Here is a 24,663-nt window from a genome sequence, read left to right on the forward strand (position 1 = left end):
GATGGTAAATGACACAGCATGGCCATAAGGCTCTCCTTAAAATTGTATATTTTGACTCAAAACATGCATATAACAGAGGGGGGGCGTGGCTTGCCGTGCATGGAGTGAGTCGCACACCACAGGAGCTCCGCCGCCTCGGACCACAAAGCCCCATATCAATGCCACACTACACCACAACGATGGGCAGAACGAAGCGCCAGGGCACCCCGGGACCATCTGGGTCCAGCCCGCAAAGAAAAACCGCAGGTCCGCTAGATGAATTCCTCTCCTTTTCTGATAGCGCGAGACACGCGGACAAGATGGCGGCCGCTTCCCCAGGGGCGGAGAGTAACGCAAGCTCGGAGCCAGGGGCGACCGGCGGAGACCCTCTTGCGAGGATCACTGCCGAACTGGCAACCATCTCCGCTAACATGCTCTCAAAGTCCGATAAGACTGCCCTAGTGGCGGAGCTGCGGTCGGCGATACGAGAGGAGATACAGGAGGTACGGAGGGACCTTTCAGCGCTAGAGGAGAGAGTCTCAGAACTAGAAGGGGAGAACCTCAGGGCCATACAACACTCCCAATCGGCAGACCATGCCACAGCGAGGCAAGGCTCTGTGCTGCTTGACCTCCGAAGACAAGTGGAGGACCTGGACAACAGGGGGAGACGCAATAATATTAGAATTCGAGGCCTACCAGAAACTGACCAAGAAAACCTGACCTCAACCCTCACACAGTTATTTACCCACATCCTGGGCGACAACGCCCCAGAGGACTTTCAAATAGAACGTGCTCACAGGGCCTTGCGCCCCCCCAGGAGAGACGGCCTACCACGAGATGTGATCTGCTGCCTCCTGTCCTTTCAACTCAAGGACGCCATTATGAGAGCGGCGCGCCCTCAGACCATCACCTTCCAAGAGGCCACTATCTCGCTGTATCAAGACCTATCCACCCTCACTCTAGATGCACGAAGGGCACTGAGGCCTCTCACGCATGCTCTCCAAGAAAAACGTATTCCCTATAAGTGGGGCTTTCCCTTCAGCCTCCAGGCCAAGCGAGGGAACACGTGGTGCACACTGAGGTGGCCCAACGACATACCTAGTTTCCTGAGGACGATGGACTTGCCACCGGTTTCCATCCGCAACTGGATCTTGGACCAACCTCCGGCCCGCCCGGACAACCCTGAAGTACCGGCACCGCTACGTAACCAGGCACGGAGCGACACACAGCCCACGCGATGGGGAGGCCCTGATGAACCCGAAGAATAGACTGACCCACACGGGCCCCGGAGCTTCCCTGCCCTCCTGCACTGACTTAACCTGCTGAGGTTACCCCATGGCTTCGCGATACCAGATAAGTACCCACACTTTCATCCACTGGGGTGCTGCCACATTCCCCATCCTGCCAAGGGTAAGGGGGGCCTGGGGCCTATAGTTCTGAACACCACGGGTTATTGGGGTGGGCCTGCACTTCTTACGATCTGACTGTCTCTTGGGTGGGGTACGGGCGAGGGATTCACCGATGCCTCCCGGGTCAGCCGTGTAGCGGAACTCACCTTACCGGGGTTCCTGAGATGAGGTATCCTGGCTTTGCTTTCCCCTCATGCCATGCCGTTGCCCTGGACCCCTCTCGCGGACCGACTTAATGGAGGTCTGCCTCCCCTCCTGCCCCGCCGACCACCTCACCAGTAACTGTTGACCCGCATGATAACCCATAAACTGGGGCCGAGTAGACACACACTGAATCAGGGTTGGGTGGTGGGGGCCCGGGAATATTGGGGGTTCTTTGCTTAGACTGGAGTGTCACATGTTTTGTGAAATGTAACCTGCCCTGTTTATTACACACCCGCATGTTATCGGTTGATCTTATTGTTTGGGGCTCTTGGCACTTTGAGCAGAATTGATGGCCACACCGCTACGACACTCTAGCCCAAGGGCACCAACTGCCCCCCACCCATACGATGTGCCGCTCATATGATTCCTTAGCGGGGGGAGGAGGGGGGGCTCCCTGGGGTGATCTGACCTACCCATGGTATTGTGTTGAATATGCTCGTCCCCCAGTCCTGTTATATGTCTGTTCACATGCCTCCACGCACCCATAAAGTTTGTTTTCCGTTAATTGCCTTTATGTTATGCTTGCCATGCTGCTGTTGTATTTTCGCTCCCGGGGCTGAGCGGGCCGCCCGTGCTGGTCATAGGGCGGCCCGCGCTGCCTCGGGACAAGAGGTTCTGGGGGCGGGGGGACCTGGGCATGGTTTCATCCATTGGGAATGTCGAGAGCAATGTATGACTTTGCATGATAAGTACTGTTTGTGAAAACCCGAATAATCCTGCCTCTGTGTGAGACGATCCCTGGACTGGCCTGACTGAGGTACCCACCGGGTCCCCTTGGCTGGGTCGGTGCTGGGTCGCGCCCCCCCCCCCCCCCCCCCCCCGCCCCCCCCCCCCTCTTCTACTACCTCCCCGGCCGCCCGGAGACGGCTCATGAACCGGGACACGAATATATTCACTACACCCGACCCACCACGGCATGGTTGGATAGCCCCTACCGTTGCTACCCCCCTAGAGACATAGCATAGGACATAGTGCCCCCCTCCCCGGTGCCCGTCGCCCGAATGCTCTGACGATCCTGACGGTTTACGGTGGGACGCCCCTGGGGATACACGTTAATCCCGCCCGCCCACACCAGATTACTGACGAGACCCCCAGAAGACCTGCTGAACGATATCGTGGTCCGAGGGATCGCGGTCCCTGGTATCTCCTGACAGACCACACCCGCTCGACTTCCGAGACCCCCTGCGACCGGCCCTCTTGTAAATTAGGTCACCCTAGCTAGACCTAGGGCTACTGTTGCCTATACCACAGAGCCCCTTCACGGGCTAGCACCCTAACCTCTCCTACCCACCCCCCTCCCTACTGCCCCTCTCTGCCCTTTGCATCCCTTTTCCCCCTCCTCCTTACCCCCGGCGCCCCGCTCCCTCCAAGAGTATGGTGCCACTGCTCGGACATGGCGTCGGGCTTCAGACCCTCGCCCTTGCTCCTGCGGTCACATAATGTCCGCGGTCTCAACTCCCCTAATAAAAGGCGCCATCTGCTGCACACTCTATGGTCACAAAAGGTTTCGGTAGCATTTCTACAAGAAACTCACCTGAAAGGAGGTGATGCCCCGCAGATCAAAGACAGGAGATTCCCATTAGGATTCTACGCTAACCACCCTGATGCTAAACGTGCGGGGGTTGCCATCCTCTTCTCCCACAACACCCCGTTTCTCAGCTCAGCAACACAGGCTGATCCCATGGGCAGATTTTTATTCGTTAAGGGCACAATAGCTGACCACAAATACACGTTCGCTACTATCTACTGCCCCAATAAAGGGCAACACCGATTCCTGGCAAAAACTCTCGTGAAATTGGAGAGGTTTCGGGAGGGAACTTTGATCCTAACCGGTGACCTCAACATCCCCCTGGACCCCCTGATGGACTCTTCCGCGGGCTCTAGCGCCATCCCCCCGCACTGTATCCGACAAGCTAAGCAAGCCCTGTCCAGATCGGGCCTGGTGGACTGCTGGAGGGTGGCGCATCCTGATGATAAAGATTTCACATGCTACTCAGCAGCACATAATAGGTATAGCAGAATTGATTATATCTTCCTAGCACAGGAATACCTCCCCTTCCTCATGTCCTCCTCGATAGGGCTACAGCACGACTCTGATCACGCACCGGTCCGAGCCACCATTAAGTCACCGCTCTTCAAACCCAGTGACCGCCACTGGAGGCTAAATGAAACTATCCTGACGGACGACGCTATCGCCACACAAATAACCCAGACTCTGACCCAATACTTCCAAGACAATGTTAGGCCAGACACTGCACCCCTCACGGTCTGGGAGGCACATAAATGCGTAATACGGGGACACATGATTAAACTGTGCTCCCGGCGGAAAAAAGAGCGCTCAGCCAGAACGCAGGAGCTGCTACGCGAAATAGCTACCTTAGAGACGACACATAAAAGCGACCAGACGGACGAAACCTACCGACGCCTCACAGACACACGTAGGCAGCTTAGAGACCTGTTATCCCAGAACTTACTTCAAACCATACGCAAATCCCACAGACACTTTTATGAGTTTTCTGACAAATGCGGTAGGACACTAGCCCGCACACTGCAGCAGAAACGGAGACAACACCATATCCACCAGATTAAAGGGAAGGATGGGACACTGAGAAGGACACCGTCGGATATCTTGCACACGTTTAGGCTTTTCTATGAGGAGATATATAATCTAGATACCACAACACGACGCTCAGATAAACCCCAGCACCTGCACAAAATAAATGCCTTCCTCACAGAACACATAGGCCGAACGCTCCCAGAGGAACTAGCCGAGGAGCTAGAACAGCCTCTGACGGGGGAGGAACTCGCCGCCGCACTAAAAAGCTCTAAGTCGAATAAAGCACCGGGCCCCGACGGTTTGACGGTCTCATACCTGCGAAAGTTCAAAGACATACTGTTACCACATCTGTTACAGGGTCTCAACTCCTTGCTGGACGGTGGGCGGTTCCCGACGGACACCCTCCGCGCCACGGTCACGGTCATACCTAAAGAGGGGAAAGACCCCACTGAATGTGGGAGCTATAGACCGATCTCGCTCCTCAATGCCGATCTTAAGCTCTTCGCAAAAACCATAGCCGTGAGACTCGCCCGCGTCCTCCCCACTCTGGTCCACCCCGACCAGGTGGGGTTCATTCAGGGACGGGAGGCTCGAGACAACACCATCCGAGCCCTACACATGGTCCACTCTGCTAGATCGACAAATAGTAGCCTAATCCTGGTCTCCACAGACGCGGAGAAGGCCTTTGACCGGGTCGACTGGCAGTACCTCGAAGCCACCCTCAGCCACATGAGGTTTGGCCCCCACATACGCTCGTGGATCCTCGCCCTGTACACAAACCCGACGGCCCGCATTCGGATTAACGGCGGTCTCTCAGCCCCCTTCGCCATTCGGAACGGTACCAGGCAGGGCTGCCCCCTGTCCCCCCTCCTGTTTGCCCTCACTCTAGAACCCTTCCTAGAGGCGGTCAGACGGGACGGGGGTATCACCGGGTATAGGCACCACCACTCAGAACATAAAGTTGCCGCCTATGCCGACGATATGCTGTTTTTTCTAGATAACCCCACGGTCTCCTTCCCTAATCTCCTCCGGGCCTTCCGAATCTTCGGTGAGATCTCTAATCTCAAGCTAAATCTCAGCAAATCGGAAGCCTTGCCGATCTCACTCGCCGCCGAGAGAGTCGCGCACTTAAAGTCGCAGTTTCGCTTTTCCTGGTGTGATACGAAACTCAAGTATCTCGGCGTCTGGTTGCCCAGTGACCTAACACTCCTGTTCCGGTTAAACTTTCTTTCCATCCTCTCAGTCCTTCAGGCGGATCTTCATCGCTGGAAAGGCCTCTACGTCTCTTGGTTTGGCCGAATTAATGCCGTGAAGATGAATGTACTCCCGCGCCTCCTGTACTTGTTTCAAGCCATCCCCATTACGATACCCAGGTCATTCTTCCAAACACTAGACACAGCGATACGGCAGTTTGTCTGGAACGGTAAGGCAAGCAGAATAAGCAGGAAGCTCCTAGAGCGCCCTAAAAGTAAAGGAGGCGCGGGACTCCCATCTCTCCGGGGATACTATCATGCGGCACACTTACTCAGGGTTGTTGACTGGCACGCACGTCCCACGGCCAAACTGTGGGTCCCCATGGAGCGGACGCAGACGGGAGGAACACTCCCCTCCCGCCTGTGGCTCAGTTCACTCACTCTAACAGCGCTACGAACAGGTAATCCCCTGACCGACGCCACACTGCGAGTCTGGTGTAAGTTACGGTTCCCGCACCAACTCACCACCACCGACGGCCCCCTTACACCCATCACACATAACCCACGGGTGGGAGGGGGACTCACGCCTTCAGACTTACGCGCTTTCACAGACACTGGCTGGCTCAGCTCTCGGCAGTTGCTGCGGGGTACCCACCTCAGACCTCTCACCGATATACTGGGGGACAAGACACCAACTGGAGTTGATCACTTTCACTACGCCCAAATCCGAGCTTACTACGCGACCTTCCCTAATAAACATTGCCTGACCAGACCGCCCACGCAGTTCGAATCCCTTTGTATAGCACAAACCCATCCGGAAAGGGGGGTCTCGCAGCTATATGCGACCCTGCTCAACGGCGAACATCAGCCCCATCCGAGGTACATCGCGAGATGGGAATCAGAGACAGGGTCCACGCTCACAGAGCAGGAATGGGACAAGATCCTAATACTGACTCACAAATGCTCCATCAGCTCTAAGCTTCAGGAGACTAGCTTTAAAATCCTCACACACTGGTATAGAACCCCGGACATCATACACCGTATAGACCCGAGTATACCAAACGAATGCTGGAGGTGCGGGGCCCCCGATGGCTCTTTTATACATATCTGGTGGAGTTGCCCTGATATCACTCCCTTCTGGTCAGAGATCAGGGAGACCATCCGTCTCATAACGGATATTACCGTTCCTCTCCAACCCCTCGCTATGCTCCTTCACCACACAGACATGTCCATCTCCGCATACAAAAAATCACTACTCAAACACCTGTTGTCCGCGGCAGCGGCAATAATCCCAACTAGGTGGAAACAGAAGGATGCGCCTACCCTCTGGCAGTGGCTGGACAAGGTGGGAGAAATACACCATATGGAATCACTCACGGCAGCGCTTTATGGGAGGCTAGAGAAATGTGATCGTACCTGGGCGCCATGGTTGTGGTACCTTATGATGGATGGAGCGGGAAGCCGGAGGCCTCCACCCCCTCCCCCCCCCCTCTCCTCCCTCCCCCTCCTTCCCTGTCATGCCCCCCCTGACCGAACAATGGACAATTAACCAGTCGACTGAGTAAGGACTAACCCTACCTCATAAACGCCCTCCCTCAATGGACGCCCCCTGTGTTCATATGTTCCAACCTCCACCGTACCCCATACCTACCGCTACATACTTGTAAGGCCTTGAGATGACCGGACACTGACAACGTCAATGCCTACAATGCACAGGTCCATTGCCTGAGTGCCGCCCGCACAAATCCAGACGTGCGACTTGCTCCCAGACATGGCCAGATACCCGAAAAACGGACCTAAGAGACCGGAACTACCGACATAGTATACCCACACGTACCAACCTCAGACAGGATGATAGCAATAACTTGACAAACAAGACGGTTCTCACTTACCAACTGACTGAAAAATCCATCTCACAGGGTATAAGCAACTTGATAACCGTGCAACCCTCCTGCGGTACTGACCTCCTCATCTCGCCCTCGGAACGTCCTACCCGCTAGCGGGGGATAGCCCCTAAAGCGCCCCCTCTGGTAGAGACGCCCGAGTTCCCGTTTCCCTGTACAATTGCTGTCACCCATATTTGGTAGGAAGCAATCCCTGTTACAAGTTTTACCTTCTTTTGATGTTACTGTGCATATATAACGAATGAATAGTAGACTCTGATGTTACTAAACCGATGTTAACTTTTTCATCCAATTAACCTGTTTTCAATGACTATTGATAAATGTACACTTGTATCACCCTCTTGATGTATGTCAAATATAAAACGAAAATAAAGATTGTCTAAAAAAAAAAAAAACATGCATATAACAGTGCAGAGTAAAAAACTGTCTTGAGTGAATATTTGCATTACTAACTGGGTCTGTGTTTGTGCAAATATGCATACAAGACATGTGGTGTGTGTGTGTGTGTGTGTGTGTGTTTTACTTGCACTGTTGTGTGCATGTTGTGTGGTGTATACATTACAAAAGCATAGTTCTGTAGAAGAAAAGTTAAACCGCAAACATAACCACCGCACATGCATCCATATCCTTAAATACTAGATAAAATTCAAATACAAGCTAATAGATTAATGCAAGGTCTTCATGATGCAAATCAATGGAAAATGAAAGGCCTAAATATATATATGGCTTAGAGCAGAGCTGGGTTTGTTGTGATATTACAGAATTTTAGCTTCAGCATGATCTGTTATAAAGACATTATATATTTGTAAAGGGCACATTTTGTATATAAATGAAATGCAATGCTAAGAAAAAATACTCTGAATAGACCTCAACAAGTTGTAGCCTAGACTAATATGGAAGGTATAAGTCAAGCAGGATTTACCGCAGAAAACAAGTTCATTTCAGTCACACCTCTGTGAAACTCCTGTTGAGACAAAGAAAAATATAGGGGGGTCAACTAGAATGCCATGGCATGATGCATAAATAAAGGGTAATAAACTAAAAGGTTTGCTTTCCTTCAATAAATTGAAGTAGGACTGTTGATCTCTTGCATTCTAGTTGCTCGTGTTCTTTTTCTTTGTCTCTTGGATTTCTATATACTGCTGACTGAGCAACAGTGATTTGGAATTTATAGCAGCACTGAGTCAATTAAAAAAATAAAATAAAAACATTTTTTGCAAGGAAAAGAGATTTTAATTAGACTCGTACAAATATTAATTTCAGACAAACCGTCTGAAACTATTTTTATTTTTATTTTTTCCTCCCAAGTTTAGCTTTAATATGAATTCCTCTGTATAGCTGATGTGAATTTGACATAATTGGATGAAATGCTGAAACTACTTACCATTCCTTTTTAATTTGGCTCTACATACTAATACTGATCCTAATCCTATTCGTGTGTGTGTGTGTGTATTTGTTTTATTTTTTTTAGTTATATGGTTCATAATCATCTGACTCAAATCATGCCCTAGAGAGCAACTTATTTGTAAGAGGCAACCATCCTCTTCCCATGTAATGCACCCAATGTAGCCCTCTCGTATTGGAGATGATTAACTTATGCAAGCAAATGTATCATGTAGTGCGCTATTGAATGATTGTTGAAGTACGTTAATTCTCTTAAAATCATATATATTAAATACTTGTTTTAGGGTATGTTATCTCAGTGCTGCAATTAATGTAATTAAAACCTAAATTAATAAAAAAAAAAAAAAAATACCTAAACATCTCTGTGTGATTCAGCTTTCTTGGTGCCACAGGGTAAAAAATTAAAGGACCACTCTAGGCACCCAGACCACTTCAGCTTAATGAAGTGGTCTGGGTGCCAGGTCCAGTTAGGGTTAACCCATTTTTTTTATAAACATAGCAGTTTCAGAGAAACTGCTATGTTTATTAATGGGTTAAGCCTTCCCCCAAATCCTCTAGTGACTGTCTCATTGACAGCCGCTAGAGGCGCTTGCGTGATTCTCACTGTGAAAATCACAGTGAGAGCACGCAAGCGTCCATAGGAAAGCATTGTAAATGCTTTCCTATGCGACCGGCTAAATGCGCGCGCAGCTCTTGCCGCGCGTGCGCATTCAGCCGACGGGGCGGAACGGAGGAGGATCGGAGGCAGAGAGCTCCCCGCCCAGCGCTGGAAAAAGGTAAGTTTTACCCCTTTTCCCCTTTCCAGAGCCGGGCGGGAGGGGGACCCTGAGGGTGGGGGCACCCTCAGGGCACTCTAGTGCCAGGAAAACGAGTATGTTTGTTTTCCTGGCACTAGAGTGGTCCTTTAATTAAGGTTTGTGCTTAGATTTTATGTATTTAAAATGTTTACTTCAAATTGCATGAATAATGTAATTATTAGACAATTGGAACTCTGTTTTAAAGTCTGTTAGAATGCTAGATTATATTAGCCATACTAGTTCAGTGAGTAGACATGTCATTGGTAATATAGAGATTATTCACAAGTCTGAAGTTATAATAAGAAAATGATGGCAAAACACACACTATTTGTTATACTATAGTGCTTTATCCTAAAAAAAATTGTGGTTGGGCAATTGCAATTTGCCTCATTCAATTGTCTCCTGCAGCACCCTTACAACAGAAAATTAAAGGGACACTATTGCATTACAGCCTAGTGATAACTCCACTGGCCACTCCTCAGATGGCTGCCTGGTGCACAATGAGCAGCACTGCCATTTAGTGTCTCCATCCTCTGCATGCAGACACTGAACTTTCCTCATAGAGATACATTAATTCAATTATTCTCTATGAGGAGATGCTGATTGGCCAGGGCTGTGTTTGACTTGTGCTGGCTCTGCCCCTGATCTGCCTCCTTGACAGTCTCAGCCAATCCGATGGGTAAGCAATGTGCTTGGCTCAGACCACCACTTCTGATGATGACCGCAAAGGCAGCAGCTGCAGATTTGAATGCAAGTAAGCTTTTACTGTATTTAGGATTGGGGGGGAGGACTAGATGGTAGAAAACATGCAAAGTACACTATAATCACCAGAACAACTACAGCTTATTGCATTTGTTCTGGTTAATAGAATCATTACCTTTGGGCTTTTTGCTGTAAACACTGTATTTTCAGAGAAAATGCAGTGTTTACATTACAGCCTAGTGATAACTTAACTGGCCACTCCTCTTATAGCTGTTAGAGATCCTTCCTGGGTCATGGCTGCCTAAATGCATCCAAACATTCAGTGTCTCCACCCTCTGCATGCAGACATTTTCCTCAGAGATTCATTGATTCAATTCATCTCTATGAGGAGATGCTGATTGACCAGGGCTGTGTTTGAATCATGCTGTCTCTTCCCCTGATCTGCCTCTTTGTCAGTCTCAGCCAATCCTATGGGGAAGCATTGTGATTGGATCAGGCAACCACTTCTGATGATGTCAGCAGACTTCTTGTTTTTCGGAGTCTAACAGTATGCAGAGTTACAGCTTCAGGCTGGAATACAGTAAGATTTTTACTATATTTATGGAGGCATGAGGGGCCCAGGGGGGGCTAGATTGTGATTTTAACACTATAGGGTCAAAAATACATGTTTGTGTTCCTGACCCTATAGTGATCCTTTAAGGACACAACTTCTGGAATAAAAGGAAATCATGACGGAATATTTCCGTCATGTGTCCTTAAGGGGTTAAATAATTGTTTTTATTGTAGATTGTTGTATTATGTTATCCAATATAGTATCAATTATATTTTGTAATCAATTGATTTAAAAAAAAAAAAGACAAAATAACAAATCACATTTTTAAGTATGTAGGATTTACTATGTTGATTTGTAGCTGGTGCTTGGAAATTAGTGTCTGAATCATTTTACAGATTTGACACACTTCCTGCTGCATGCATAATACTTATTTTTTTTGTACTAAGCAGAGTAATTACGTTTTTATAGATTAAAGGCTGGAGGGAGTTCCTCTTTAATAGACAGCCTGTTTAGCCTTCTGCAAGATAATCATTGCGCAAATAAAACACTGTAAAATTGCCTGACACTCCATTACTTTTTAAATGAGTACAATCCTATTTTAGCTGTGTTTTTTTTCCAAATATAATATATTATGAGGCTGAATGTTAGTATTCCATACTCTTCAGGGATAGACCATATTAATATTGCTAAGTTTTTTGTTTTGCTTCACCCCCCACCCCCAATGATATATGGATTTATAACCGTGTTAACAAAAAGGTGTTTAAGACCATCATATTTTAGCAGAGTCTACTTTGTCTGTGAAATGTAACTCTGAGCTATATCCTAAGTAGTGTCCGTCCACCAAGACTTTGTATGCAGATTTGTTCGGGGTGGGGGGGGGGGCGGCTATTTGCATCAAGGGGCTAGCTGTCTGTTTGGCTTTATGCACAGGTGAAAATCCTGCGGATTACATCTCATATTGCCATGGCAATGCTTGGAATGTGTGTGTGTATGTTTGTGTGTGTGTGTATGTATATATATATGTATGTGTATACAAAGTAATGCCTTTGTAAAAAGTAATAACCTTTTTTTTTTTTTCTTCTACTTTCAATGTTGCAGTCTTCAGGACACAACACTTTGCCACATGATCTCTAAAGGAGTTTTTGAACCCCAACAGAAATCTAAAAAATGCTTTTCACATTAGTACAGGCACCTCCTACAACAATAATTTAGCATATTTATTTATTTATAACTGGCATTTTAAAAGTGCCAACATATTCTGCAGTGCTATACAATATACACAAGCAAATCTAAAAGGTAAAGAGGACTCTGCCCATGAGCTGAGATCTAGCCATTGAAGCTTTTATACAATGTGCTTAGATAGCCTGCAAGCTTTAAATCTGTGGGAGATTTATTGCCTAAACAGATTAATTTCATCTCAACGGAGGTGGGAAAAAGTACCAATAAAGCTGTATTTTAAATATGCAGTTGGGATACGAACTCATGTGGACATTTAGTGTGACTGGTTAATGGAGCTAGGGATGATGGATTTTATTATCCCTTTATGGGCGTCCCTTATCCCAAGTTTCTACCTTTCACTGTGTGGTTTGTGTTTCCAAGCAGTCCTCTCTTGAATATGGACACTTGATTAAATGTGACTAGATGCTGTAATGAACAGTGTATTTACTTTTTAAACAGACCAGGTTTTTTTGCTTGGGCTTTGGCTATATAAGAAGTCATTGGATTTATTTTTTTCAGGTGATTAAAAGATTGTCTACTTTGAACTGTAATAGAATAAATGTAGCTGTTCAAATGCTTCAGTGCTGTAGGAAACTAAAAGATTATTAAAACCTTGGCATTTGAAAATAGCGCTTTCAATTCTTATGTTGATAAAAGCTAAGTAAATCAATTTGGTGTGCTTTGTGTGTGTGTTTAATCCAGGGTGATACAATTTAAAAACACAGAAATATCTTGTGGCATCTCGAGTACTCAAACGGGGAGCTATGGGTTTAGTTAAGGAGTCTCCACCCTTTTAAGAATTCAACATTGTTTGGTAAAGCCATGTCATCCCCACATTACCTATTTGGTATTTTAATGTTTAATGGACTTCAGGATCACATATCCAACACATTCTTTTGATGATTCATTACAATAAAACAAAATTGCTGTCTGACAGCCAGGAAGGTGTGACTAGGGAGTTTTGTAAAGTTGGCGATTTCTCTTTAGTATTAATTACACCTAGAGCGCTTAAGCCAAATGCTTTAGATGCTTGGAGTGTTTGGTTTTTTTTTAACACATAGTGACAATGAACAGAATAATGTAAGCTGACCCTTTCAGCCAGTCCAAATGAACAGATCAGTACTATTTAGTTTGACTTATTTCTGTTTATACATTTTAAGGAAATTTAGCTCACGTTTCTAATTTTCTTAATTGACATTCACTAAGTAAAAGTAATTTTTCCCTTGATTTGACTAAATATTTCTAGAACAAAGGTTAAAGTGGATTATTTAACTGAGCACTTCATTTTAGTTTATTTTGACATCTTGACAAAGCAAAGCCAGAAAATTAAATCACATTGTTTTAAATCATTAATTATCATTAATTTTGTTTTTTATTGATTCTACCAGTGCTGGACCTAAAGGCGACAACATTTATGAATGGAGATCTACTATTCTTGGACCTCCAGGATCTGTATATGAGGGAGGTGTATTTTTCTTGGATATTACGTTTTCTTCAGATTATCCATTTAAGCCACCAAAGGTAAGCACTTTTTAAATCTTTAATTGGGTCGTTGAATTTTCGGAAGCTGATGAGCTTTCTTTTATATTAACATCTACACCCTCATGCTTAGTTTTGGTGTGAGCTAACCAGCAATCCGGATGATGCACTGTGACGTGATATTTTGCATTCAAAGGAGCATCAGTAGAAGCAGATTCTCCCAACAGAAAGATCCATGTATATGTAGTTTTTATCAGCTCATCAACCACTTGCGGGTAGAATAACCTAATTTATACTGTTCTCCAGACTAGATTTTTACAACATAACTAGAGTAGCTAGTTAAGAAAATGGCAATTTTTTTTGTATATCTGCATTGCTTCAAAAGTTAAATTTTGTGAAAGTTGAAATGTGTTCCATGAGGTTCCACATCTTTGCAATGTAATTTTTGGTACCTGTGGCTTCTTTCCCTGCTCACTTGTAAATCCCATTGTACAGCGCTGTGGAATATGTTGACACTTTATAAATAATAATATAATGAAGCTGCTTCAGTACAGATTTTTATCAATTCTGATGAACTCTGGCAATCCAGTTCTTTCCCTTAGGAAAGCATTGGAAGGCTATTAGGCATGCGTGGCAAATCGCTGTGCCAATCGGCATATCCTTTTAGGGATGCATTGAAGCAATGCATGTCCATGGGGAACGTTCAGCACCTCCATGCTTAGCGTAGAGACACTTAGCGCCATTGCTGCACACTGTGCAACACTGACTCAGGAAGCACCTCTAGTGGCCTTCTGATGCCCACTAGAGGTTTAATTGGCCAGCAGTGTAAACAGGTTCTTTTCTCCAAAAAGGCAGGGTACTAAGACTGCAGGGACAGGCTATAAATTTCAGAACCAGTACATTAAGCTGTAGTGGTTAACGTGACTATAGCGTCCCTTTAAAAGGAGAATTGTTGGAAGTGAATTTCAAATTTAAGGCTAAAATAGGTGAATTTGAAAAATTCTCAATCTTGTATGCTTCCAGTTAAATTTTTGCTTTTAATTTGAAATTCTTTGAGCTCCTGACATTTCTCACTTTGGTGATTTAGTTCTTTTAGGGTCTTTATCCCTCTGTCAAGACTCCTAGTTTCCGGGAATTTCAGCTCAGGCTGTGCGGGTCAGTGGCTGAACTGTGTACCTACACTGTTAAAGTAATTTTTTTAGAATGGGGGAATCTTGGCAAAGGAGTCAGATACATGGTGCAGAATTGAGCAAAATATTTTATTTTTCTAAAAGCTACAGATGCGTTCATCCCAAAATACAGTACCGTATTTTTCGCTCCATAAGACGCACTTTTTTTTCCCCTCAAAAGTGAGGGGAAATGTCTGTGCGTCTTATGGAGCGAATATGAAGCTTTACTTACCTGTCTTGCAGCGTTGGCCGGCAGCACAGGGCGCACCGCGGTAGTGGAACTTGAATTTCATGTTCCGGTTTCCGGCGGGACTGAAAGGAAGTGTGCACAAGCTGAGTGCGCACTTCCTTTCAGTCCCGCCGGAAACCGGAACATGAAATTCAAGTTCCACTACCGCGGTGCGCCCTGTGCTGCCGGCCAACGCTACAAGACAGGTAAGTAATAATGGGACAAGGGGAGGGGGACAGTATGGGAGAGAAGAATATGGGGAGGGGGATGAAGTCTATGGGGAGGGGGATGAAGTCTATGGGGAGGGGGGGGGATGAAGTCTATGGGGAGGGGGGGGGGATGAAGTCTATGGGGAGGGGGGGGATGAAGTCTATGGGGAGGGGGGGGGGATGAAGTCTATGGGGAGGGGGGGGGATGAAGTCTATGGGGAGGGGGGGGGATGAAGTCTATGGGGAGGGGGGGGGATGAAGTCTATGGGGAGGGGGGGGGATGAAGTCTATGGGGAGGATGAAGTCTATGGGGAGGGGGGGGGATGAAGTCTATGGGGAGGGGGGGGGATGAAGTCTATGGGGAGGGGGGGGGATGAAGTCTATGGGGAGGGGGGGGGATGAAGTCTATGGGGAGGGGGGGGGATGAAGTCTATGGGGAGGGGGGGGATGAAGTCTATGGGGAGGGGGGGGGATGAAGTCTATGGGGAGGGGGGGGATGAAGTCTATGGGGAGGGGGGGGGATGAAGTCTATGGGGAGGGGGGGGGATGAAGTCTATGGGGAGGGGGGGGGATGAAGTCTATGGGGAGGGGGGGGGGATGAAGTCTATGGGGAGGGGGGGGGGATGAAGTCTATGGGGAGGGGGGGGGGATGAAGTCTATGGGGAGGGGGGGGGGATGAAGTCTATGGGGAGGGGGGGGGGATGAAGTCTATGGGGAGGGGGGGGGGATGAAGTCTATGGGGAGGGGGGGGGGATGAAGTCTATGGGGAGGGGGGGGGGATGAAGTCTATGGGGAGGGGGGGGGGATGAAGTCTATGGGGAGGGGGGGGGGATGAAGTCTATGGGGAGGGGGGGGATGAAGTCTATGGGGAGGGGGGGGGGTGAAGTCTATGGGGAGGGGGGGGATGAAGTCTATGGGGAGGGGGGGGGATGAAGTCTATGGGGAGGGGGGGGGATGAAGTCTATGGGGAGGATGAAGTCTATGGGGAGGATGAAGTCTATGGGGAGGGGGGGGGATGAAGTCTATGGGGAGGGGGGGGATGAAGTCTATGGGGAGGGGGGGGATGAAGTCTATGGGGAGGGGGGGGATGAAGTCTATGGGGAGGGGGGGGGATGAAGTCTATGGGGAGGGGGGGGATGAAGTCTATGGGGAGGGGGGGGGATGAAGTCTATGGGGAGGGGGGGGGATGAAGTCTATGGGGAGGGGGGGGGATGAAGTCTATGGGGAGGGGGGGGGATGAAGTCTATGGGGAGGGGGGGGGGATGAAGTCTATGGGGAGGGGGGGGATGAAGTCTATGGGGAGGGGGGGGGGGATGAAGTCTATGGGGAGGGGGGGGGGGATGAAGTCTATGGGGAGGGGGGGGGGGGATGAAGTCTATGGGGAGGGGGGGGGGGATGAAGTCTATGGGGAGGGGGGGGGGGATGAAGTCTATGGGGAGGGGGGGGGATGAAGTCTATGGGGAGGGGGGGGGATGAAGTCTATGGGGAGGGGGGGGGACACTATGGGACAGGGGAGAAAAAAAATATTCTGTACAAACTGTCCCATAGTAAGAAACACTATGGGACAGTTTGTTCAGAATATTTTTTTTCTGGGTTTCTTCCTCAAAAAACTAGGTGCGTCTTATGGTGAGGTGCGTCTTATGGAGCGAAAAATACGGTATATCATTGAAGCCAAAATAGTATATGCAATAAAATTAGGTTGGTCCCTGTAGTGTCATTTTTAACATATTTTTATGAGTTTGGAGGCTGCTAATAAAGTTTTTGGTTGGGTTTTTTTTTTAGCCATAGACGGTCAGATGTGAAAAAAGATGAGGTATATCAAGCCATGCTTTCTAGAATGAACATATTTGTTTACTGACATTTATTATTTAAGGCTTCATTAGTACTGTTAGTCAAAGTGTGTGTGAAAATTTGTTCTGTTCAGCCTATTTTTGCTTTTCAGTTTTAATACGAAATATTATTTATATAGGAGTTTGGGCTTTGTTACTCTCTATCAATTATTGTTCTAAGTTCAGCCCTTTGTATTTGGAAGCCTGCATAAAAAGAGTATAACTAGACAAGGAGAAAGAGAGAAAGTACATGCCTGCACTGAAATGGATTGTGGATGGATAATTTATAAATCTTCCATTTACATTTAATTGAAAACAGAGCATAACATCAAAAAAGGTTTACGCAAGTTATACATTTTCAATGGTTTAAAGGGACATCATAGTCACCAGAACAACTACAGCGTATTGCATTTGTTCTGGCTAGTATAATCATTCCCTTCAGGCTTTTTGCTGTAAATACTGTCTTTTCAGAGAAAATGCAGTGTTTACATTACAGCATAGTGATAACTTCACAGGCCACTCCTCAGATGTCTACTAGAGGTGTTGCAAAATGTCTCCACCCTCTGCATGGAGACATTGAACATTTCACATACAGATGCATTGATTCAATGTATCTCTATGAGGAGATGCTAATTGGCCAGGGCTGTGTTTGAATTGTGCTGGCTCTTCCCTTGATCTGCCTCCTTTACAGTCTCAGCCAATCCAACGCTTTCCTATGTGAAAGCATTGTGATTGGCTCAGATCATAACTTATGATGATGTCAACCAAGTAGGCAGATCAGAGGCAGAGCCAGCAGCAGCAGACTGGAATAAATGTAAGATTCTATTATGTTTAGGGGGAAAGGGAGACGGGGGCTAGATAGTGTTTTTAACACAATAGAGTCAGGAATACATGTTTGTGTTCCTGACCCTATAGTTTCCTTTAATTTTCAGATAAGTGACGGTGTGAGAAATTGTCTTATAGGAAAGCCAGAATCTAGTTTCATTGTATTGTCACAAAATGATGACTCTATGCTTGCTCCTTTTTGGTAGAGAAGGTGTGTGTGGTTATGTACACTCCAGCTTCACTCATTTCTTTAATGCATACTGCACTGCTGAAGAAAACTCTGAGCACAACTGTGGCATCATGGGGCAGCAAAGTCCCCCACGATGCAAACAACTTCAGCAGTGGTAAGTTGTATTTTGAATACTGTGCTTCATTACTTTTATTTACTGGAGTGACCTCTCTAACAGTGACAGTTTCTCTTTAGCGTTTCAGGATTCATAGTATTTATGGCCAGGTCTGCTACACAAATGTATAACTTATTAGAAGATTATGGGACATGTACCGCTGTCCTCTTTTCTTTGATAGTGTCTCCAGTGTGGGAGCCAGTGCAGTGTGGGGAACATATCACATATCCCAAAAAAGCATATGTTGGTTTGCCAGGCCTGTCTTGCACTAAACCGCTCTCCATAGAATGCTGAGTTTCATTCCGCTCCAGAAAAATTTTGTTTCCATTAACTTGTACAGGGAACTCTATTTGCATTTTTCATGTATGAAGCTACTCATGGCTGGATCAGTAGCACACTATACAGCTCACAATAAGCTATCCAGATAGCATATTACAATCTGCTGTGTTTTAGTGAATTAAAAGCTTGCACAGTCTCCTAAAAAGTGTCAAGCAATCATTGAGGTGTTATAAGGGATAAATGTTTAAAGGACACTAATAATAACTTCAGCTCATTAAAGTTGTTACAGTGCCTTAAATATTTCCCCTCTTCTCCTGTCCTCCAGTGTTTCACCAGTTTAAAGGCTTGAAAGTGCTGCTTCAAGCCCTCTGCATAGGAGAGCCAGGACTCTTTATTCTCTATCCAGTCATGTGATGTCACTCGCGCATGCAAAGTCATTCACAGCTTGTCATACGGAATCATTATATGCAGTGATACTCTGACAAGATTATGTTGGCAGACATAACCTACGGTCCACAATGCTTCTGCATGAGAAGCATTGGATTCTACCAGCACCCTGGAGGGGATGCCTCCAGGATGACTTTGCTGGAGGTGGAATGGACAGCAGCGTAGTATTGATATTGGAGAAAGGGTTATTAAACGTTTTTTATTTTCTTTAAAATATATTTTCTACTGCGGGACGGGGGTAGAGGGTTATAGGAGTCTATAGCTATAGGAATACATGTTTGTATTCCTAACACTATAGTGTTTCTTTAAGGCTGTCCTGAAAGAGCATGCAATTTGAGCTTTTGGTTAAAGGTGATCATGAGAGAAAGTAGTGGACAGTTAGAGGGGTAAAAGGGTACAAAAGAAAATGTATTTCTGAGGACTTTTTTTTGTATAATTGTCAAGCAAGAAACTATATAAATGCTGGTGCCTCTTTAATGCTTGAGATTGTATATATGCAAACTGTTGCATAAAACCCCATACCTTTCTGTACTTTTTGTATGAAATAGAATAGCTATTTTCACATATGCATTGTGCTTATTAATATTTCTGAAATACAGTTCAAGAAGGCATTCTTGTTATAATATATTTGCTTGATTTCAGGTCACTTTCCGCACCAGAATCTATCACTGTAATATCAATAGCCAGGGAGTAATCTGCTTGGATATTCTTAAAGACAACTGGAGCCCAGCGTTGACTATTTCAAAGGTTTTGCTATCTATTTGTTCACTTCTGACAGACTGTAATCCTGGTAAGTAAAACTAGAATATAATGTGTGAGTACACCATGAACAAAACTTTCTGGCAAATTGTTAATGTTAAGAATTTCCAGGAATGAGAATATTAAATTGATTTTATATGAAGTTAAATCTTATTACAAATTGATGTATAGAAGCAGCAATATACAGTTTGGCCTATTCCTTAAAGGGGATCACCCGGAAGTCACTTTTTTAAATTTTTTTATTTCACGGTTTATAAATACCCTTAGAATGAAGTACCGTATATACTCGAGTATAAGCCGAGTTTTTCAGCCCATTTTTTGGGCTGAAAAACCCCAACTCGGCTTATACTCGAGTCAGAGTCTGTATTATGGCAATTTGCATTGCCATAATACAGACTGGGGGAGAGGGGGGCTGGCAGAGCTGTACTTACCTTTCCTGCAGCTCCTGTCAGCTCTCTCCTCCTCCGCGCCGTCCGTTCAGCACCTCGGTCAGCTCCCAGTGTAAGTCTCGCGAGAGCCGCGGCTCTCGCGAGATTTACACTGGGAGCTGACAGAAGAGCAGAACGGACGGCGCAGAGGAGGAGAGAGCTGACAGGAGCTCCAGGACAGGTAAGTACAGCTCTGCCAGCCCCCCTCTCCCCCCCACTGAACTGCCACTGGACCACCAGGGAAGGAGAGCCCCCCTCCCTGCCATATATCAAGCAGGGAGGGGGGCCGGAAAAAAAAAAAAATAAGAAAATAAGAAGAAAAAAAAAAAAAAAAAAATTAATAATAAAATAAAAAAAGGGGTATAAGGACCACTATGGGAGGGAGGGGGTGGGTTAAGGACCACTATGGGAGGGAGGGGGGTATAAGGACCACTATGGGAGGGAGGGGGGGGGGGTAAGGACCACTATGGGAGGGAGGGGGGGTATAAGGACCACTATGGGAGGGAGGGGGGTATAAGGACCACTATGGGAGGGAGGGGGGGTATAAGGACCACTATGGGAGGGAGGGGGGTATAAGGACCACTATGGGAGGGAGGGGGGGATAAGGACCACTATGGGAGGGAGGGAGGGGGGATAAGGACCACTATTGGAGGGAGGGGGGTATAAGGACCACTATGGGAGGGAGGGGGGGTATAAGGACCACTATGGGAGGGAGGGGGGTATAAGGACCACTATGGGAGGGGGTGGGATAAGGACCACTATGGGAGGGAGGGGGGGTATAAGGACCATTATGGGAGGGAGGGGGGGGGGGTATATGGACCACTATGGGAGGGATGGGGGGGGATAAGGAACACTATGGGAGGGAGAAGGGGGATAAGGACCACTATGAGAGGGAGGGGGTGGGATAAGGACCACTATGGGAGGGGAGGGGGAAGTAAGGACCACTAGGGGAGGGGAGGGTAAGGACCACTAGGGGAGGGGTGAGTCAGGACCACTGGGGGGGGAGTGAAGGAACACGGGGGTGGGGAGGTAAGGACCACTGAGGGAGGAGGAGGGGAAGTCAGGACATATGGGGGGGGAGGGGGCGGCAAAATTTTTTTTGCCTACGGCGGCAAATATCCTTGCACCGGCCCTGCACACACTGCATTCACACACTGCATTCATGCACACACACACTGCATTCATGCACACACACACTGCATTCATGCACACACACACTGCACTCATACACACACGCTGCATTCATTATACACACACTGTAAATAAATATTCAATTAATATATTTTTTTTAGGATCTAATTTTATTTAGAAATTTACCAGTAGCTGCTGCATTTCCCACCCTAGTCTTATACTCGAGTCAATAAGTTTTCCCAGTTTTTTGGGATAAAATTAGGGGCCTCGGCTTATATTCGGGTCGGCTTATACTCGAGTATATACGGTAAATGCTTTTATTTAAAAATAAATATTTTTTAGTAAAGTTCTGAGATGATTTATTTATAGGGTGTTGTTTTGCAAATTTAGGAGCACCTCATTCTGGTCTAAATTAGTGCTATGGGAATCTATCTGTACAACCTGTGGCATTATGTATAGCATCGTGTTAACGGGAGGGAACACACAATCTGAAGAAAAACTGTTAAAAGGAGTTAAGCAGAAATTTATTATATGCAATTTGAAATTGGTGTTTTCAGTTTTTCTTTTTGTTTTTTATCTTAATCAGACAAATTTTTTAGATATTTGGTAGGTGGATGAAAATGTTTGGTATAATTGTGATTAGGGTTGCACCAAAATGTAAATTCTGGGCTGAAACCAAAAATACAGGATGTCCTTGGACGGAAACCGAAAATAACTTTCCCCCCCAAATGATTTGTGTACGTTATGTAGTGTGTGTATGGAATATAGTGAGGTGTGGGAAACGGATGTAGTGTGTGTATGGAATATAGTGAGTTGTGGGAAATGGATGTAGTGTGTGTAGGGAACACGATGTGGTGTGGGATAGGGATGTAGTTTGTATGTTTGTAGGTTATGTAGAGTGCATAATGCGGTGTGGGCTAGGGATGTGGTGTGTGAAAATGGTGTACGGCACATAGTGTGGGGTGATAGGAATAGCAGAGTGAGGGGGTGGCATGTTAAGGGAGGGGGTATCTAGTGGGAGGGAGATGGCTACTGGTGGCTGAGGGAGGGGGCGACTGGTGACAGTGAGGGGGTGACAGACTGAGGGAGGGAGAGGGTGACAGTGACTGGTGAACAATGACTGAGGGAAGGGGGTGACTAGTGACAGTGAGGAAAGGTGTTTAAAATACCTTTATTTTTTGTTTCCCTGGTGGTCCAGTGTCCAGGCTGCAGACTGTGCTGTCTCCCCAGTCTGAAGCTCCGCCTGGTGTGAGCTGCAGACTGTGCTGTATCTCGTGAGCTCCAGAAGTCAGTGTTGCCATGGCATCCCACGGCAACGCTCTGATTTGCCAGAGATTGCGAGATACAGCTCAGTCTGTGGCTCACACCGGGTGGAACTGCAGACTTTACTGTCTCTCTCCCAGGGCAGATGGGAGGGGCCGGCGACACACAGGGCAGGCTGCTGGGCCCCCTCCCGATGTCGGGTCCTTGGTCATGACCGGTTACTCTGCCCTATTTTCAGCAAATGTAACCCTTTTTTAGCCGAAATGGGATAGACCCATTTTGGGCAGCCGAAATTTCGGTGCATCCGTAATTGTGATATCACATTAGTGAAAGAATGCAATGTTTATATTGATTAACAAATGTAAATAGCAAGGAAGAATAGTTTCACTTGTGATCTATTCTAAAAAAAAACAGATTTGCTTGATTGAGTACACTTGCAGATTTGCATTGATTATATTTGACTGTTGTAAATTATGTTTTTACGTTAATAATTTCAGTAGAGAACAGATGGTGAATGTTTAATGTGTATATTAAAGTAACCCAAGCTGCCAAATGTGCTCGGTGTACCTATGTAAGAAATATTTGTGGTTTAAATACAGGTCTAAAGGGAATCTATTATAGACAGTATTATTATTCTTGCATTGTAACTAAATTCTATAATTTCACAATGCTTGTTACAGCTAAAATATGATCTAGGAGTGTGGTATAGCACAATACCAAAAGGCAAAATAGTTTAAAGGGACACTCCATGCACCCAAACCACTTCTGCCCATTGGAGTGGTCTGGGTGCCAACTCCCATTACTCTTAACTCTGCAAGTGTAATTATTGCTGTTTCTAAAAACTACAATAATTACCTTGCAGGGTTAAGTCCTCCTCTAGTGGCTGTCTACCAGACAGCCACTAAAGAGACTTCCAGGTTCTTAAAACCCGAAAAGTGTTTTAAATGACGAAAGACGTCCTCACGCTATGCACGAGGACCTCCAGCATCGCCAGAATCCCTATAGGAAAGCATTAAATAATGCTTTCCTATGGGGAGGTCTAATGCGCGTGCACCCATTGCCGCGCATGTGCATTAGTTCCAGTGCCAGATGTTTTCCTGGCACTGGAGAGTCCCTTTAACCTAGTGCAGCTATTGTGTGTAAACTGCTGTACCCCAACAGCAAGCAAAATATAGCAATCCACAATATTCATCTACAAAGCGCAGATTAGTTATAGAGGTCCACTCGTGCAGCCCAAATTTATTCAAAGCACAGACGTTTCGGGACAAATAGTCGCCTCCAAAAAGAGTCATATTTAAAATCTAAACCTCAACTTAAAAAATGCAATTGGCGTTACTTTACAAAAAAATTGTATTAATTCCTTTTAAGAGGTTAAAACTATAAATGTAGCCGAGGAGGTTGCGCTCATCACATCTACTCTAGTGACTGTCATGGGCAGGCAGAAAATATTATTGAGATTTAGATATGTGTGCAAATATAGATATTATTTTTCAATACAGCATGAATAATATTTTCCAATTTTCTTCCCTTCCAGCGGATCCACTGGTTGGAAGCATAGCCACTCAGTATTTGACCAACAGAGCAGAACATGACAGGATAGCCAGGCAGTGGACCAAGAGATATGCCACATAAATTCATTGTGAAAGAGTAAAAGGCATCTGTACAATGTGCAACAAATCTTTATAACCTTTACAATATGGACTTCTGTGTATATGTTATACTGATTCTACTCTCTGCTTTTATCCTATGAAGACTGGTATACTGCCCCACAAGGTAAATGCTATGAAGAGTAGAACTTTGTAGCTGTAGATTAGTAATGTTAAAATGCCTACTTGCAAGTCTTGCTTCTTTGGGATATCAAATTGTATTTTGTGATGTACTAAGGATACTGTTCCAAACCAAATATTATAGTGCATTCTAGCCTAATTCATTATCTGTATGGCGTTATTAAAGTTAGCTGTAGATTACTAGAAATTGTCATTTGTATTAAACCCAGAAATATTTCCAATTATGTGGTACACGCTGTTGTGAAAACTGTTTTATCTTTGTCAGTTTGTACTGAAAGGATTTCCTTTTATCCCTTTGTAGCTCAGAGAGCACCCAATGTATTATCCCAAACACAATAAACATGTTCCCTAAGGTGTAGTTTCTTTGTTTTCAAATGTGAATTGATTAAGCAAGGTACAATGGGTATAAAATGCAAGCACCATTAATGTTGGTATAGAAGTGTATAATTGTCATTTTTTTTAATAGACTTTCTACCATTGCATAATTTAAAGGAACTCTCCAAGCACCACAACCACTGCTGTATACACTTAAGTAGTTGTGGTGCTAGAAGTGCCTTGGCGTCAC

At 45.9% G+C, this 24,663-nt stretch overlaps 1 protein-coding gene across 1 annotated transcript in view; it reads left to right on the forward strand.

Annotated features, from left to right (window-relative positions):
* The window catches only part of UBE2E3 (ubiquitin conjugating enzyme E2 E3), a 75,121-nt gene extending 50,665 nt beyond the window's left edge, over positions 1-24,456 (forward strand). The window contains exons 4-6 of the mRNA XM_063428676.1: positions 13,309-13,441; positions 19,373-19,520; positions 23,846-24,456. Of these exons, the coding sequence (XP_063284746.1) occupies positions 13,309-13,441; positions 19,373-19,520; positions 23,846-23,943 (379 nt within the window). The 3' untranslated portion in view covers positions 23,944-24,456. The remainder of the gene's footprint in view (positions 1-13,308; positions 13,442-19,372; positions 19,521-23,845) is intronic.
* The last annotated feature ends 207 nt before the right edge of the window (positions 24,457-24,663 follow it).

The sequence above is a fragment of the Pelobates fuscus genome, chromosome 8 (genome assembly GCF_036172605.1).
Source record: "Pelobates fuscus isolate aPelFus1 chromosome 8, aPelFus1.pri, whole genome shotgun sequence".
In the NCBI taxonomy this organism is placed as follows: domain Eukaryota; kingdom Metazoa; phylum Chordata; class Amphibia; order Anura; family Pelobatidae; genus Pelobates; species Pelobates fuscus.